The 15,477-nt window shown below is 38.4% G+C and overlaps 1 protein-coding gene across 1 annotated transcript in view; it reads right to left on the bottom strand.

The window, feature by feature from the left end:
* Positions 1-15,477, bottom strand: part of oca2 (oculocutaneous albinism II) — a 118,683-nt gene that overhangs the window by 83,867 nt on the left and 19,339 nt on the right. Inside the window, exons 8-12 of the mRNA XM_072683058.1 lie at positions 14,924-15,077; positions 7,941-8,012; positions 6,168-6,233; positions 4,115-4,171; positions 1,617-1,741 (exon numbers count right to left, since the gene is read on the bottom strand). Of these exons, the coding sequence (XP_072539159.1) occupies positions 1,617-1,741; positions 4,115-4,171; positions 6,168-6,233; positions 7,941-8,012; positions 14,924-15,077 (474 nt within the window). The remainder of the gene's footprint in view (positions 1-1,616; positions 1,742-4,114; positions 4,172-6,167; positions 6,234-7,940; positions 8,013-14,923; positions 15,078-15,477) is intronic.

Here is a 15,477-nt window from a genome sequence, read left to right as displayed (position 1 = left end):
TGCCTATACCCCTTTGTAAGTGGCTAAGTAGTACCACCACAATAAAACTCACCACACAGTGTACAAACTGTACTTCCGCCTGGCTAGCGCTCTCTGATATTTATAGGCTTCCAAACTGTGTCTTTTTTAAAGCCACCCAGAGAGTGTTCTGCTTGCACCTACATTAAAAGTCCTGTTTCATTTTACCCCATGCCCTTAGCAAAAACCTCAGTAAGAGCTCAGTAATAACTTCACTTCTGAAGGTGAAATTATCAGACTAATGACATGATGCATAAAATCATAAAACAAATACAGATTTACAATGTGCACCTTGTGCAGGAGACTACATAACAGGCAAGAACTATAGTGTGTCCTCTTAACAACCTTTATTTATGGTGATATTAAAATGGATTGCAATCCATCAACAGATGTATATTACATACAGAAAATATTTTTTTCTCACAAAAACGTAAAGCTCTCGCACACAAGCACGCAAGGTAGGAATGATCCATCATACTGCCCAGTTTGCCACTCTGGCATTTCCCTGTAATAGAGGAGGCTTGCAGAGAGGAAATAGGCTGAAATGGAGCTGAAAAGAGTGATGAGGCAGGGAGCTTTATAGAGAGCAGGCATTACTCTGTGTCTCCTCAGATAACCCTCAAACTCAACCAGAGACTCACCCACAGCAGGGCTTTTCCCTTTCTAAACAGAGACTAGCGTTAACTAAAGCTACTAATCACATTCGAAGAGCATCTAATGCAGTGAGCGCCAATTTATAGCCATGAGGGAGCCGGGAAGACAGAAAGAGAGAGAGGAGAGAGACAGAGGTAGAACATCAAAAATTGTGAATAGAACAGATGTTGCAAGAAGCTGCTAACTAGAGAGTAGCATTAAACTGGAGAAATGAAATGTTGGTTGGTGGGTCAGAGGGATCAAGCCATGAAAGGAGATTTTTACAGCCTAATAAGAGCTGCATGAACATTTGCAGAGGTTGGTTTCAATACGTTTTCATCTACTCAAGAATATTTGTGTGGAAAGTAATCTATCTTCTATTCAGTTTCACTTTATTCACATTCATTCGCACTGTGCTGGAGGCTCACACCTCTCATTTTCCAGATGAATTCCAAAATGAGAAGAATAAAGCCTAATAAACTTCAAGAGGCCTCACTGCAGCTCTGCAAGGATCTCAGTACTTCAGTAGTTCATTGACTTGTTCACTTACAGCATTTGGATCACACTATATATCAGTGTTACTTACATTTGAATTGTGTAAGCATTGCCTATATATTCATATCGGTCTAGTGTGGTGTGCTTGTCCAGCTTAGGAATCAAATTCTACTTTGCCACAGGAAAGGCAGTGTAGTTACCCACTTTCTACACTCTCATATGTAGTTTTTTTATCCATTGACCTCAGTTTCATAGGCCCGCAAGTAGAGCCCTGTGGGACTACAAAATATATGCTAAACCAAAAAAGCACCATAGTTTCTGCATTAGTATTAAGTAACTGAACAATACATCTCTAGTTTCATTGATTAAAGTAACAATACTTCACTTGAGCCACTCATCTTTGTTTATAATCTTTAAAATGGACATTTCAGTTTTTTTACACTGTGCATACTCATGAATGAAGACTCTACCTGATTGTAACAGGAGTGAAGAGCATCATAGTGGTCACATTGTCCAGGAAGGCTGAGAGAATGGCTGCGATAAGGCACAGAATGATGATCATCGGCCACACTCTTCCCCTAGACACCTGATACGCCTGCAAGGAGACAAAAGCACAGTAAGCAATTCATTCTTTAACTGTACACAAACAGACTTGTCAGGAAGCAAATTTTAAACCTTTTGTAATTAGTGAGATCCTGTTTGTGATTTTGTGCTTGTCGGGTAACTTCTTACATCTCATTATATTAGTGCTTTCATCTGTGAATGTTAACTCTATCTTGTTTTTGAAAAGGGTATAAATTGCTCTGGGGATTGTACAGCTCTCACAGGGGGCTCAGAACAAAAGAATCCTATCGCTGATAAAAGGAATGCATTGAATTTATGTGATTTGTATGTGTGCATCATTTCTACATCAATAAAGTGTATTACCAACCTTATTAAAAGAATCAATACAACAAGGTTTATCCTTCAGTTTAGTCAGTGTTGGCAATATAATATATTTTATTAATGTGGAAATTATGTACATATTTGAATCAGGTAAATGTAATGCATTTGCCCTGTTTTCCTCCATTGTAATGATGTCTCTTTTTGGTCTCCATGGACATTTCCATCAGATGATTCATTCTTCAGGCAACAGTAACAATATCTAACAGTGTCACCAGTACCAGTGAAGCTGACTATGAACTGATTCCTATTGGAGATAATGTAGATGATGGAGTTAAATTCCTGTCTTTCTAGCAGCCAAGAAAGAGACTGCGTTTAACAGACGGTTAACCGTTAATTTGGTGTTTTCTTTTCAACACTAAACACTGCTTTCTTCAGTGTCATCTGTGTTTCCGCCTGTGTGGAACTGAAGAATATTCCACTGCACTCAGTCTGCCAGCTGCGGATAGGCTGTATGAGGCTGTCGCTATGGAGACATTATCTGGCTGTCTGGACTCATCCTAATCAAGCCGCATCACGGGGCCGGTAGAGCCCACCTGTGATGTCACATCTTTCTGATTAAACTAAAACACATACGCCGCGGCATGCGGAACACACAGCGGGGCTCCTGCTTTAGGCAGACTCAGACCAAACACAGGGTTTAGCATATCAGCAGCCCATCGTCTGACCTGAGCCAGGGTGCAGCGTCAGGACAGGGGGTCAATTCTGGCATGGTATTTTCATTTCTGTGCCTGTCCTTGTCCAGAGGCATTTAATATTCATGAGATGGAGCTGTCTGTTATTTGGCTGACGAAGGTTAAAATTAGGGCTGCACAACACATTGATGGATCAATCTATCTATCTATTTATCCTTTCATCCATCTACCTATCTACTCACCCATTCATTAACTCTTTCACATGCCCAGTCATTCATCTATCTATCTATCTATCTATCTATCTATCTATCTATCTATCTATCATTCTGTCTATTCATCACTCCATCAATCTACCTATCCATTCATTTATTTATTTCCCCAACCATATGTCTCTCTATATGACCATCATCCTTACAGTCGGTTATATATCTATCAATTCATCTATTCATCCACTCATCCAGATACCTATCTATCTATCCACCATTCATCTAACCATTATGTGATGTAAGCATCCCAATTTCAACTCATATTATTGAATCAGTGCTTTTAAATACATTGCCAGGCAATATGCCTCAATATTGGTATTCAATTTATATGCTCCTCTTATGCCATAATATGCATTAATGCTCAATGTCACCTGAAAGACAGAAGCATGTAATATTGCCCTGTTGTAATCTTCAGAAAACATGCATTACTACTTTATGGAGCTTTAACTGAAGTCCATGGAGCCCCATCTGAAAGAGGCTGGGATTTCCACCCCAATTCCCCTGAGACAAGTATGATGTATTTCAAAGACTTTCATCATGTCTAACTCATTTTCCACAAGATTTATGTACTTTTTCATCGTTCCAGGAAGATTTCTTCCAGCTAATTTCATTCTGTAGCCTCATATGATCTTGATTTTCATCTATAAATTTGAAATATAAATCATATGCGGCCCTCTAGTCACCTGGCTGGTGGTGGGTGAATTATGGGGATTGTTACAGCATGAATGAACACGTTGTTTGTGAATGTGCTGATACAGAGCATTTTCATAGCACCTTCTCTACAGATCTCTCCCCTTGCCCTGGAGCTAAGTGGAAAGTTATCAATGACAAGGTTTACACAGACAACATCAATAAAAGTTTTTATAGCAACATTCTGGCAGTAAGAGCTCTAGAGCTGAGCCGTGTGAACATTTGAACATGATGAAATGTGTCTGTGCGCCACGGCAGGAGGAGTTAAGATATGGTGTTATGCTCAGGGCTTTGGTCAGCTCATAACAGGCACGGCTGATGTGTTTGCCACCGTGAACTTGAGGATGGAGGTGATAAATGTGACATGGCCTTCATATCATAGCCATATTGCCCACATGACCGGAGGCTTTACAAACCATGAGACAGCTCACTCACCTTAACAGCACAGTAATCAAAGAAGCCAGTCTCTGAAAAAATGGCCACCAAAATCATCTGCAAGAAAGCACACAGGAAAGATTAATGCTTAAAACTCAAGGTCAAAATGAATTTAGAAAACATGTTGCTCTGGTAGTGGTGATGAATTTACTCCGAAATGTCTACATATTTTCCACATTAATAAAACAGATTTCATTTATACAACTTTGTATTTTAGGTTCCTCACAATTGGCAGTAATTGTGCTGATTTCAGAGCATTACTTTTTCAATCAAAAGCCACACTGCAACTGAAAATGATTACGTAACTGATTATAAAGGTTTTTTTAGGTGGCTAGTGCAGACCATGCTCTGAGATGGAACAAGAGGGTGGGATAGTCTTGGTTTGGAGTCCAGGTTGGCTTTTCTGTGGTGTGCACGTGAAGCCGAACCCCCCTGTTGGTGTGGTGAGTGATGGATAAAGGCAGGAGATGGGGTGGAGGTGGCTGTAATGTTGGACTGAAAAGCAGAGTTTTAAAAGATGCTTGAGGGCCAGGAAGAGGAGTTCCAAGTGGTGTGGTCCTTCTCCCAAAATTCAGTTATGTCATAACTCCACTTAACTCAACTTAGTTTAGTCCTGAAAGCTCTCCTAACTCAAAATGTTCACTGCTGTATCTCAGTTTGGTCAACAATACATATTATTTTAAGTCAACTCAAAAACATTAGCAAAAGCTGCTGCAGAAATTGAAAGATTAAGTACGATTTTGGTGTCCCGTCCCCTATCCTGTTTAATGCCACCTGCAGGTTAAGACCTTAGGTTAAGACCCCCCATCATATGATGCCAGCTTTTGGTGATACAGCACTGAGCCCTCCTCACACTTGATAAGCAGCAGTTAGACTGCTGTGCCACTCTAGAGCCGTGAAATTACAATACATAAACAGCCTTCCAGTCTGGGGGCATCATGTATATATTGTATTGTACATAATATATTGTATTGTACATTGAAGAACACAGACTAAACATCTTACAGTACATTTAAGCAATATCAGCTGCAGCTAATTCTATGTTTTAAAGTCTGAATTCCATATGTATTGTGAAGCAAACTGAGATGCAGAACTAAAAATGTGATTTAGGAGAACCTGTGACTAAACTAAGAAAAAACACTCTGCAATCACTTATTGAATCATTTTAAGAAGGCCTAACTATATGTTTACAGTGCACTGCAACATAGTCACACACATGTGAATGAACACATTGACAAATATCTGCATTAATGTGACAGGAATTCATGGAATACTCTTGACTGTTATGTTGATTGGTGACCAAAGCATACAGCAGGGCATTACAGTGATTTTACTCCAGTAAAGTAGGGTTTCACAGCACCACTCTCTAACTGCTTATTTCTTCAGTACACCTCAGAGCAAGTACATTCATCTACTTTTTAATGTTGAATAACGATATATTTACTTTAAGATTGACGATTTTTACTGATGGCTGTGATTTATAGAAGTGTACTCCAAAGTGTTAAGGAATGTTAATAACCATTGTATCAAAAGATGCTGCTCACCTCAAGGAAGAACAGTTATATCTTATGTATATACAGTCACTCTCCTACTCAGAATACATCCACACCTCTTATTTCTCTGTAACAGCAGAATTAACAAATGCCGCAATCCAGTTCCTTTCATTCGTCCCAATTTTCTTTCATTTCTTTCTGCAAACACTTCTATGTGTAGTCATCGGCACTTTGCATGAGGACTGATTGGCCGTGTTTGTTTCCATGGAGACGGCCACTGAACACATCAAGATCTTGAATAGGATTGTGCTCCAGCAATAAGACATGAGAGTCTGCAGTTTTTTCTTACTAGGGGTTGCTTGTTGCATTAGCACATAAAAAAAGATTCTCTGTTGACTCACAAAAGCAAAAGAAAGGAAAAAGAATCTACATATTTGTAAATAAAGCGATCTCATGGTTCAGGAGCAGAAGAGCTGATTTCTGGCAGCACTGGATTCCATGCACTAAAGGGAACTGAAGTGGTGTAAGAGAGAGAGGTGTAATGTATGATGTTTACCCACCATGCCAAACAGCAAGGCCAAGGTTTCGTAGTCGATCCATTCCACCACTGTCATCAGACTGGGCCTCTGTAAGAGACAAGCATTTCACTTTATATATCCACAGAAAGCTCCCTCACAAACACACCACCGCATCGCAATCAGTGCTTCAATTGCAATGCAGATACTCATATTTTTAGTTAAGTTAGCTACATTATGAGGTGTTGCTTTTAATAGTCTGCAAAAAGTTGTCCAGTTGCATTTACTACATAATGAAAGGTTATATTATATTAAATACATAATGGAAGGTTATGTTTAATACATACTGGAGGGTTACATTTATTACATACTAGAAAATTAGATTTAATACATACTGAATGGTTACGTTAAATACCTACTGGAAGGTCATGTTTAATACATACTAAATGGTTACATTAAAAACACACTGGAAAGTTATATTTAATACTTACCGAATATTTACTTTAAATACACACTGAATGGTTACGTTAAATACTACATACTGGAAGGTTATGGTTAATATATACTGGAAGGTCACGTTTAATACGTACTGGAAGGTCACATTTAGACAGATTTGTCTGACACAAATACACTCAGTGCTGTAGGACTGTAGAACAGAAATGGAAAGTCCTTAATATGTCATTAGAGTACTATTACATTTCAATGCTTGCACTCAATAATGTAGTGTACTCCAGCCTTCACAGGCTCATCACACCGATGTAGTTATGAATAACTTATCATGTTTGCAGCAGCTTTACATACATAATGTAAAGTAGCTGATTTGTAATTGATTTGCATTACTCCAGATCAATTACAGCATTTATTGCTGCGATTCTGCTGCCATAAAAATGCTGAACTGCATTAAAGTAAATATTTGTTATCTCCATTTCAGTTTCTTTGGCTTTACTCATCCAGCTACTGCTCCACATGCTTTTAAAGTGTCTGATCATTCAGATTACATGTAAATCAAGGCTTTAGCTGCAAAACACATTAAATGCAATTTTCATCCATCTCAATTTCATCAGTGTTTTCAGTGGATGTTGTGGGAGTGGACCTCACACAATATATTTCAAAGCTAGTGTGTTTATTACAGTTGATTTAATAAACATTGCAGAGGGTTTGTGAGACATAAAAATTTAGGACATCTTACAATTATACATACTATACATACTATGATGTTTTCTTGAGTTAGTTTAGTAAAACCTTCACTTATCTTACATTTTCAGTTCTGCATCTCTGTATCATCAGCTATTCATTTTGACTTGGGCCTCAAAAACATGAGTAAATGAGATGCAGCTGAAATTGAAAAGCCTCAGTTTGATGGGTGAAGGCCTTTCTATTGTCAGACTTCTAAACAATGGAGGGATGTAGTGTTGAAGGTATTAAAATCTATGATCAATTAGACAGTTGTGCCACTCCAAAGATAATTTACTTTAATATAATATAGTAATATAATAACACAAGTTGTTGTGTATTACTGTGATGTATGTGATGAATGTGACAGATTCATGTAGATTACAGTTACAGATCTGAATAATTTTTGTGGCTAAAACATTTGGCACACAGGCTAAGCCTAGTTATCTTCGCATAGGTTCATTAAATAAGGGATTCAGGTGCCTTAAAATGCATAAACGATGTACTATATAATACAATTATTGCCAAAATCTGAAGTAAATTCAATGAATTACTTTTTTTCAATACTCATACTGAAGTGTTTAAGCTTTAACCTGAAATGAAGGCGCTGACATCACTTAAGTAAAGGCTTTACATGAAACTTACATCTCCAATGAAGGCGAGGGCTGCTAGAGCGGCCAGGGATCCCAACATGGCGGCCAGGGTACGATGGACTATCTGCACATTTGAAAGAAAGGATTCCAGAAAGATTATTTTCAGCACAAAAAATCCTAAAGCTAAAGCTAATAAGAACATCAGGTAACCCCATGTGAAATTTTCATCTTTCTTCTCTTTTTGCTGGAATAGAAATGAAACTGTAGTTTTTGTTTTTAGAAGAACACTTTAAATGCTATTCATAACAAAAATGTTGCCCTTTCATGTTCCATAAAAGAAAACTATGCTAATAATGTCCCAACCATACTTCCCCTGTGCTTAAATCCAGCAAGTCTCAGTTGTGGAAGTAAAATCACTATGATTATCTGTGACAGATGGCGCCCATCGCAAATCACGTAGCATTCAGGAAAATTTGGTTTTCCACCCTTCACTCAACACTCTGCTCAACACATGAAGCAAAAGCATAGTCCACTGTCTCTTTCAAGACAGCTGTGTGCAGCATAGGCCAGGAAAGACATTCTTTTTGTCCACCTGAGCTGCCATAAACACGTACTGTAAAACATGTCGGTGAGAGGTCCTGAAGAAGCTGGAAACTTGCTGGGCCTCATCTATGTTCTACCCCATGAAACAATCGTTAATTCAAGACCAAGGCTAAAATCTGAAACTGAAAGTCCACTTTTGGAACTGTGGTAATGAAGACTATGGTTACAGACTGTGTTGCGTCTCTGAGAACATACCTTGTATTTTGTGTTTCTGATTGGACAGCACAGCTTGTGTTTCTGGGAACAGCTTGCATTTCTGATTGAAAAACATAGCTTGTGTTTCTAAGATCATTACATCCCTGCTGAACTGCTGAACAACTTAGACCAGTATGAATTCCATGCTTGTCTAATCTGTTTTTTTTGTTTGTTTTGTTTTTTTGCTGGCCAAGTGCTGGGTGACCTGACTACCAGTGTTAAAAACAGAACATGTGCTGGTGCGGTGCTGATGTTGATGTTACTGAGAGCATAGCTTGTGTTTCTGATTGGAGAGCATAGCTTATGTTTCTGATTGGAGAGCATGGCTTGTGTTTTTGATTGGAGAGCATGGCTTGTGTTTCTGAATGGAGAGCATAGCTTATGTTTCTGAAAGTATTGCTTAAGTTTCTGATTGGACAGTACAGCTTATGTTTCTGATTGGAGAGCATAGCTTGTGTTTCTCATAACATTTCCAACTGAAGAATGTTACATGTGTTTCTGATTGGATACCATGGCTTATGCTAATAAGATCATTATTAAGGAATATTCTGTGTTTCTCATTGTAGAGCATAACCTGTGTTACTCATTGGAGTGTTACTTGTTTCTTGTGGTGTTTGTTTTCTCTCGAGTGTCATTAATTTATTTGGAGCATTATTTGTTCAGTGAAAACAAGGTTCAAAAGATGACAAACAGATTCCTAAATGTAATCACCTTTCTGAAACGTCTCCATGGCACAGGAACTGGGGAATTTTAGCTTCAGTCATGAATAATCTATAAGCCATTATTAAAATGTTTAAAAGGTGTCTGCCATAAGAAATTCAACATGCATTATTTATGTGTAATTTAACACATATAAATATTCATTAATATTAGATACTACATTTTTCTCAGATTTCAACATTTCAAAGATTGGCCTATCCAGTAATGATTGAATTTTACCATTTACAACTACATAGTAATCAGTAACATGTCATGATTAACTTCCTTGAAGCAATAACACATTAGATAAATGTTTAATGGTTGTCTTGATATTTGTGCTTTTAGAATAAGGGAAACGTAATGTTTCAGCACAAAGAATGTGTTATGCAAGTATGTGGATTAATGTGGATAAGAGAATTGTTTTCACATTAGTGAAGTGAAAGTGATGCCCAGTCTCAGGTTGCTGTGCTCAGTTTTTCTTGGTGCTTATGAGATAACATCTATGTGATCAGCTGGGGGTTTCAGTGCTTGCCCACATCCTGCAGATTCTGGTCTTCCTGTCTGCTTTTCTGCAAGACATGGGCAAGCACTGAAACCCCCCGCTGTCTCATGACCCCTACTAGAGTTGTCCTATAACATGTTTAATGAATCACCCAGAATTTTAATTGCAAATGGAACGCTGATCATTTGATGTGAGGATGATTAATTACAGGCATGAAGCAAGTGTAGGGTTAATGAGGCAGTCACATTAAGTAAATGGTTTTCCTTCATGGCTATGGAAGACGGCTGTGTGTTAATGACTGCCTGTCCAACCGACTCCTTCAGGCTTGGCTGCCAATTTTTGTTTTTACTTCACTAAAGTCAGCTTCCAAAAAAGAATAAATAAATCATGAATATTTTTAATAAAAAAAATATAAAATATACATAACCAGTGAAATCAAAGTTGATGTCATCATAACAGACTCCAAAACATAGTTGGACTCCATGTGGCTTCAATTCATAAAAATAGTTCTTTCAGTGTACTCACTCTTGTCAAATAATTCCCAAAAATAGATAAAATGATTACTAAAATATAATAAACACATATTAATACATATGCTGTTTTGGGTCAAATGTAATGTTTTCAACATGTATAATTTCAGAAAGATTCTTTGGACAAGATACAATTACAAGAAAAGTCCTGTAGAACCTGGATATCTGCATTGATTACTAATAAAATGTGGTTTGATCAGTATCTGTCACAATAACAGAAAAACACAACCTAAATACACTAATAATACACAAATAGTTGTACTGTTCAAGTCTTTTATTGAGCACACTGAGTAAACATTCAAAGTGCAGGCTAGAAAAAGTAAGTGAGCTACTGTGACTTCTCCAAGAGCTAGTTGGCAAAAAATGTTTTAATTGGTGAGACATTTTTGGAAAGTGTGAGTTTCATAGGTGTATTACCCATTAAATAAAGGCACTGGTTAGAGTGACCTATGCCAAGGTCTTCTAAAACAATGTGTAGAACTTTCAGATACTTGTAATGGAGACACATGAAGCTGGAAGCTTCGGAAGCTGGAAGCTTTGCTGAAGACCTGGGTGTATATAAATCCATGGTTAGAAAAACTGTCTACAAATGGAGAAAAGTCAGGGCTGTTGCTATGCTCCCTAAAAGTGGACGCTCAGTTAAGAACACTTCAAGAGCACAACAGCCAATCCTGAATAAGCAAACTATAAGCTAGATAACTGAATTGCCAGTATGTACTGTGCTTGTGTGTGTGTGTGTGTGTGTGTGTGTGTGTGTGTGTATAGATGACTGTAACAGTCTGTATAATGAGTAGAACTTACAATGTCTAAAACTGCATTTGAACTGCAGGTGGAGTCCAACCGAGCCCTACACTTGAACTGCAGGTCTAGGTCTAGGTCATTTTCCAACTCTGTATACTTTACAGAGTTACAGAGAGGGAACTATTCCAATCTAATAATGCAGTAAGAAAGGAGAGGAAATTGATTTAATGCTGATGGGGTCCATGATAAAAAAAAAACCCTTAATATTATTATTATTCTACAGTCAACAAAGCAATGGCGCACTGCACATGCATAGAAAATAATTCAGTGGCAGTCAGGAGATTAGGCAGATGAAGCTGCTTTTCACATACTAATTTTATCATCCATAAGGGTCTAAAGTTCAGGCTTTTTAAAGTTTTTAAAGGGTCTATCTTCAACACATATGTCTTCTTTTTTCTTCTCTTTTATTATATGTTTAAGTATGATACATGTAAATGACACTCTGCTCTGATTTGTTGCCCTGTATTGTGCTGCATTCAAAAATCAGTCTGGGCTGGCAGAGTTACATTGCCAAACGAAGTAATGAAGGCATTTAGCAACTTTAACACCCAGCTTGTCTAGTACCTGTAGAGAAGTACTGCCAATAGAATAGGACTCTCTGGAACAGATAAACAGATAACCTAGATTAACCCATTTGACACCATGCCTAATAGGTGTGTGGTAGAAGGGGATCCCCCCCCCCTCCTCCTCTGTGTTCTCTGGAATAAGAATGGTGCTCCATCCAATACTGTCGGAGAGTTAGGGATGAGGTGGGGTGATAATCATGCAACATCCTGACCTCACTAAGGCTTGTCACTTTATGCAAATACATCCTTACAGAAATGCTCCAAAATCTAGTACAAAGCCTTCCCTGGAGAGTAGAGAGAGTTACATGTAAATGTAAATGTGATAGCTTTGGTGGTCTTTAAAGATTAGTTGCTATACATTTCTATAAATGAACTACTGATGCGATGTATTTTTTCATACAGGCCCTTTAAACTTTGTGCAAGGCATTTTGATGTTTTGCAAAATCACTCATATTACATACACATTAAGATTTCAGTACTCAATATACCTTCTCTTACGCATGTGAAGCACTGCAGTGATGAATTGCCTGTTTTGGTGTCATGTTTTGGAGTAAACTTCTCTCTTCACTGTTACAGACACTAATTACAGGACTCCGGGGCACAGCATGTTATCCCTCCCAAACAAACAGGAGTAATTAAAGTGGGAGGTTCTCCCTGCCTGTGTCCTCCAGGAGCAACAGAAAGAGAGACCAAACCCACAGGACGAAAGCTCTACAGGGATATCATCAGCTCTAGTTCACAGCAAAACAGAATAGTGGAATAGGGATAAGCTGGCTGGTAAGGCACTCTGAGATTTAGAGTGCTTGAGAGAAGATTTTGTTCCACTCATTTACAGAAGTTAAAATAATGAGACAATGTGGCAATTAAAACATCTGAAGCATATCAACTGTGCTTTTGGGCTGAGGCAAGTGTTGCTGAAGAAAGCCTTGGAGTTGTTCTAGAAGTGTTCAGAGGGCTAAGATACGGATGCTGTTCTGTTATGAAGCCATTCATTTCTACTTCTAACTCTTAGAAGCTTAGTGTAAAAAAAAAACCTCAGCCTTACAATGGATTAAATGTCAGGAACGGCTTTTAAATCGGGACATCATTTAAATCTGGCAGCTGTTCTTTACATTGTGTCATTAATTCCATGATGAATGGACTAATAGAAATGCTCCAAAAAGACTTGAAATAAAATCTTTTTATATTGACTTTCATATCATCATTGAACGTTAAAATTTAACTTTTCTACTGTCTAGTAACATTGCCAGTTTGGAGGTTTTGTCTTGTCAGTGATGAGATCCAGGTGATTAATGTATTTATAAAGACAATGTAACTCCAACAACAAAGGCAGTCGAAGGTCAATCAGTCCTCTGATTATCTTACTGTTCACCACAAAATAATTTATACTATTACATGAGCAAAATAGCTTGTGTGTCACACTGTGAAAGATGCTGTATGATTTCTAGGGTTGGAAACTGTTTCCAGACAGCACATATATGCAACAAATAATGTCCAGGAGAGCCAGCTGACCTCTAGTGGCAAAAAGCAGTACTACCAACATTTGTCAGTTGAGTTTTGAGACTGAGTTTTGATGACTCCTTTGTCATATTGAATATCGACCAACCAGCCTCAAGATGCATTTCCAGCCTTTATAAGTCAGTAAAACTAACAATGCACCATGACATCAGACTCATATTAGTGTCAGAAGATAATAGTAAAATTATCTACTTCAAAAAATATCTAAATAACGAATTACATAATATTAGCACGTAATTCACATCATTTGAGTGTGAGGAATTGAAATGTGGGTGCCGGCATACAGGCCTTTAGTTTTTTTGCATTAGGCAGGTGTTTAAATGTAACTCATACACTATATGGCCAAATGTTTGTGGGCACCCCTTCTAATAATATGCACTGAGCTGCTTTAAATGTCACCTATTGCTGACACAGATGTGCAAATGCACACACACAGCTTGTCTAGCCCCTTGTAGAGAAATGCCACCAATAGAATAGGACTCTTTGGAGCAGCCAAACATAAACCTATTGGCACCATGCCTAATGCCAGGTGTGGGCTTGAAAGGTATAAGGCCCCCCAGTATTGAGCCGTGGAGCAGCTGGAATGATTAAGGGTGCTCTATCCAATACTTTTGGGATGAGTTGGGAAGTTGAGGATGAAGTAAAGTAATGAACATCCAACATCCTGACCTCACTAATGCTCTTGTCACTGAATGCAATCAAATCCTCATAGCAATGCTCCAGAATTCAATAGAAAGCCTTCCTTGGACAATAGAGACAGTTACTCCAGCAAAACTCTTTTTCATGTGTATTTTCAATCCAATTTTGGTTGATTAGATACAGAGCAAGGCATTTAGATTGACATGCCTGTGGATTGGGTTTTTTTACTGCATTTGTAACCCCCCAAAAAAATGCATATTGCATTACTTTATAATGATCATTTATGTACATGTTTATATTTTGGGATCAGAAGATCTGAATGTAAAATGGATCACAGCTTATTTGTTTGATAAACACTTAATGCAACACCTGTACCATGACACTGAAAAGCCATTCAGGACTAAAATGATCCCTTATTTCTTATAACTGAGCCCCAGACCCAGAGATTTGCATTAGGCATGAAGGCCCATCCTTTCTCAGAGCCTAGAGGAGAATTACTAAATAAAACCACACAGACAAAAAGGACAGCCTCTAAATCAACCTGAACACAGCACATCTTTCCCTCAATTCAGGGATCTAAATAGGGAGATAAGCTACGGGAGTGTTTATAATTGATCATTATAGTCGCCTTTTCCTCATTCCCACACACTCATGTAGGTACCTGAGAAGTGTGTTTACCTACACCTGTGTGGATAGTCCCTATAAATAAGCTGTTCCTCCTGTTACACTTGCTTTTCTTCATGACAGTAGCAGTGCACACACGCTGCTGTACATCATGGAATTAACAGAAGAGAGCCTCCAGATATTCCTCACAGCAGAGTCACAGGGTGAGCCGCAGGCAGTGCAATTTCTAATGCATTTTCTTAGAATTATATGCAACAATAACATCATACAGCTGCAGTGTTTGCCATGAGCATGCATTTTGTAGCATGAAAGTCACCTCCAAACAATTCACAGACAGACTGAAGACGCTTTGCTTTACCTCAAAGATAATGAGCACGTAGACTCCGGTCAGGATTACTCCAGCAATGAGCACCTGTGTTTCCACGGTTACGTACAGAGACTGATGCGTCATCGAGAGAGGCACCACCTGATTGTCTAGAAGGAAGGCCTGGGCGTTGATCAGGATTGGAGCGCTGGACAGTGAGGGTAGAAGGGAGACACAGAAGGAGAAGTCAGAGAACATGGTAACATTGATTGTAGCTCCACTAAACCCTCACTAAACTGTTAAAATGAAAGTATGAAAATTAATTTAAAAAGGTGTTGATAAAATAATTTTTTACTCACTGCTCCTTAAAACATTCTAAACTCAAAAATATCCCATATTAGTTTTTTTGGGGTGGTTAATTGCTAGTACTTTTAGTATTTTGATGTTTTTTTATGCTCATAGTTCCCCCTAGCACTAGCAATGCCCCCGACATTAGGACTTGGCAAACAGCTAACACACTTGGAGGACAGTGCCGGGTCCCCAGCTAACAGACATCTTAAGCGTCATCATCACCTGGAGAGAGTACGGCCAATTATGTTCTTTCGAGG

Source organism: Salminus brasiliensis, chromosome 7, assembly GCF_030463535.1.
Source record: "Salminus brasiliensis chromosome 7, fSalBra1.hap2, whole genome shotgun sequence".
Classification (NCBI taxonomy): Eukaryota; Metazoa; Chordata; class Actinopteri; order Characiformes; family Bryconidae; genus Salminus; species Salminus brasiliensis.
Note: the sequence above shows the minus strand (reverse complement) of the source record. Positions and strands in the feature narration are given on the sequence as shown.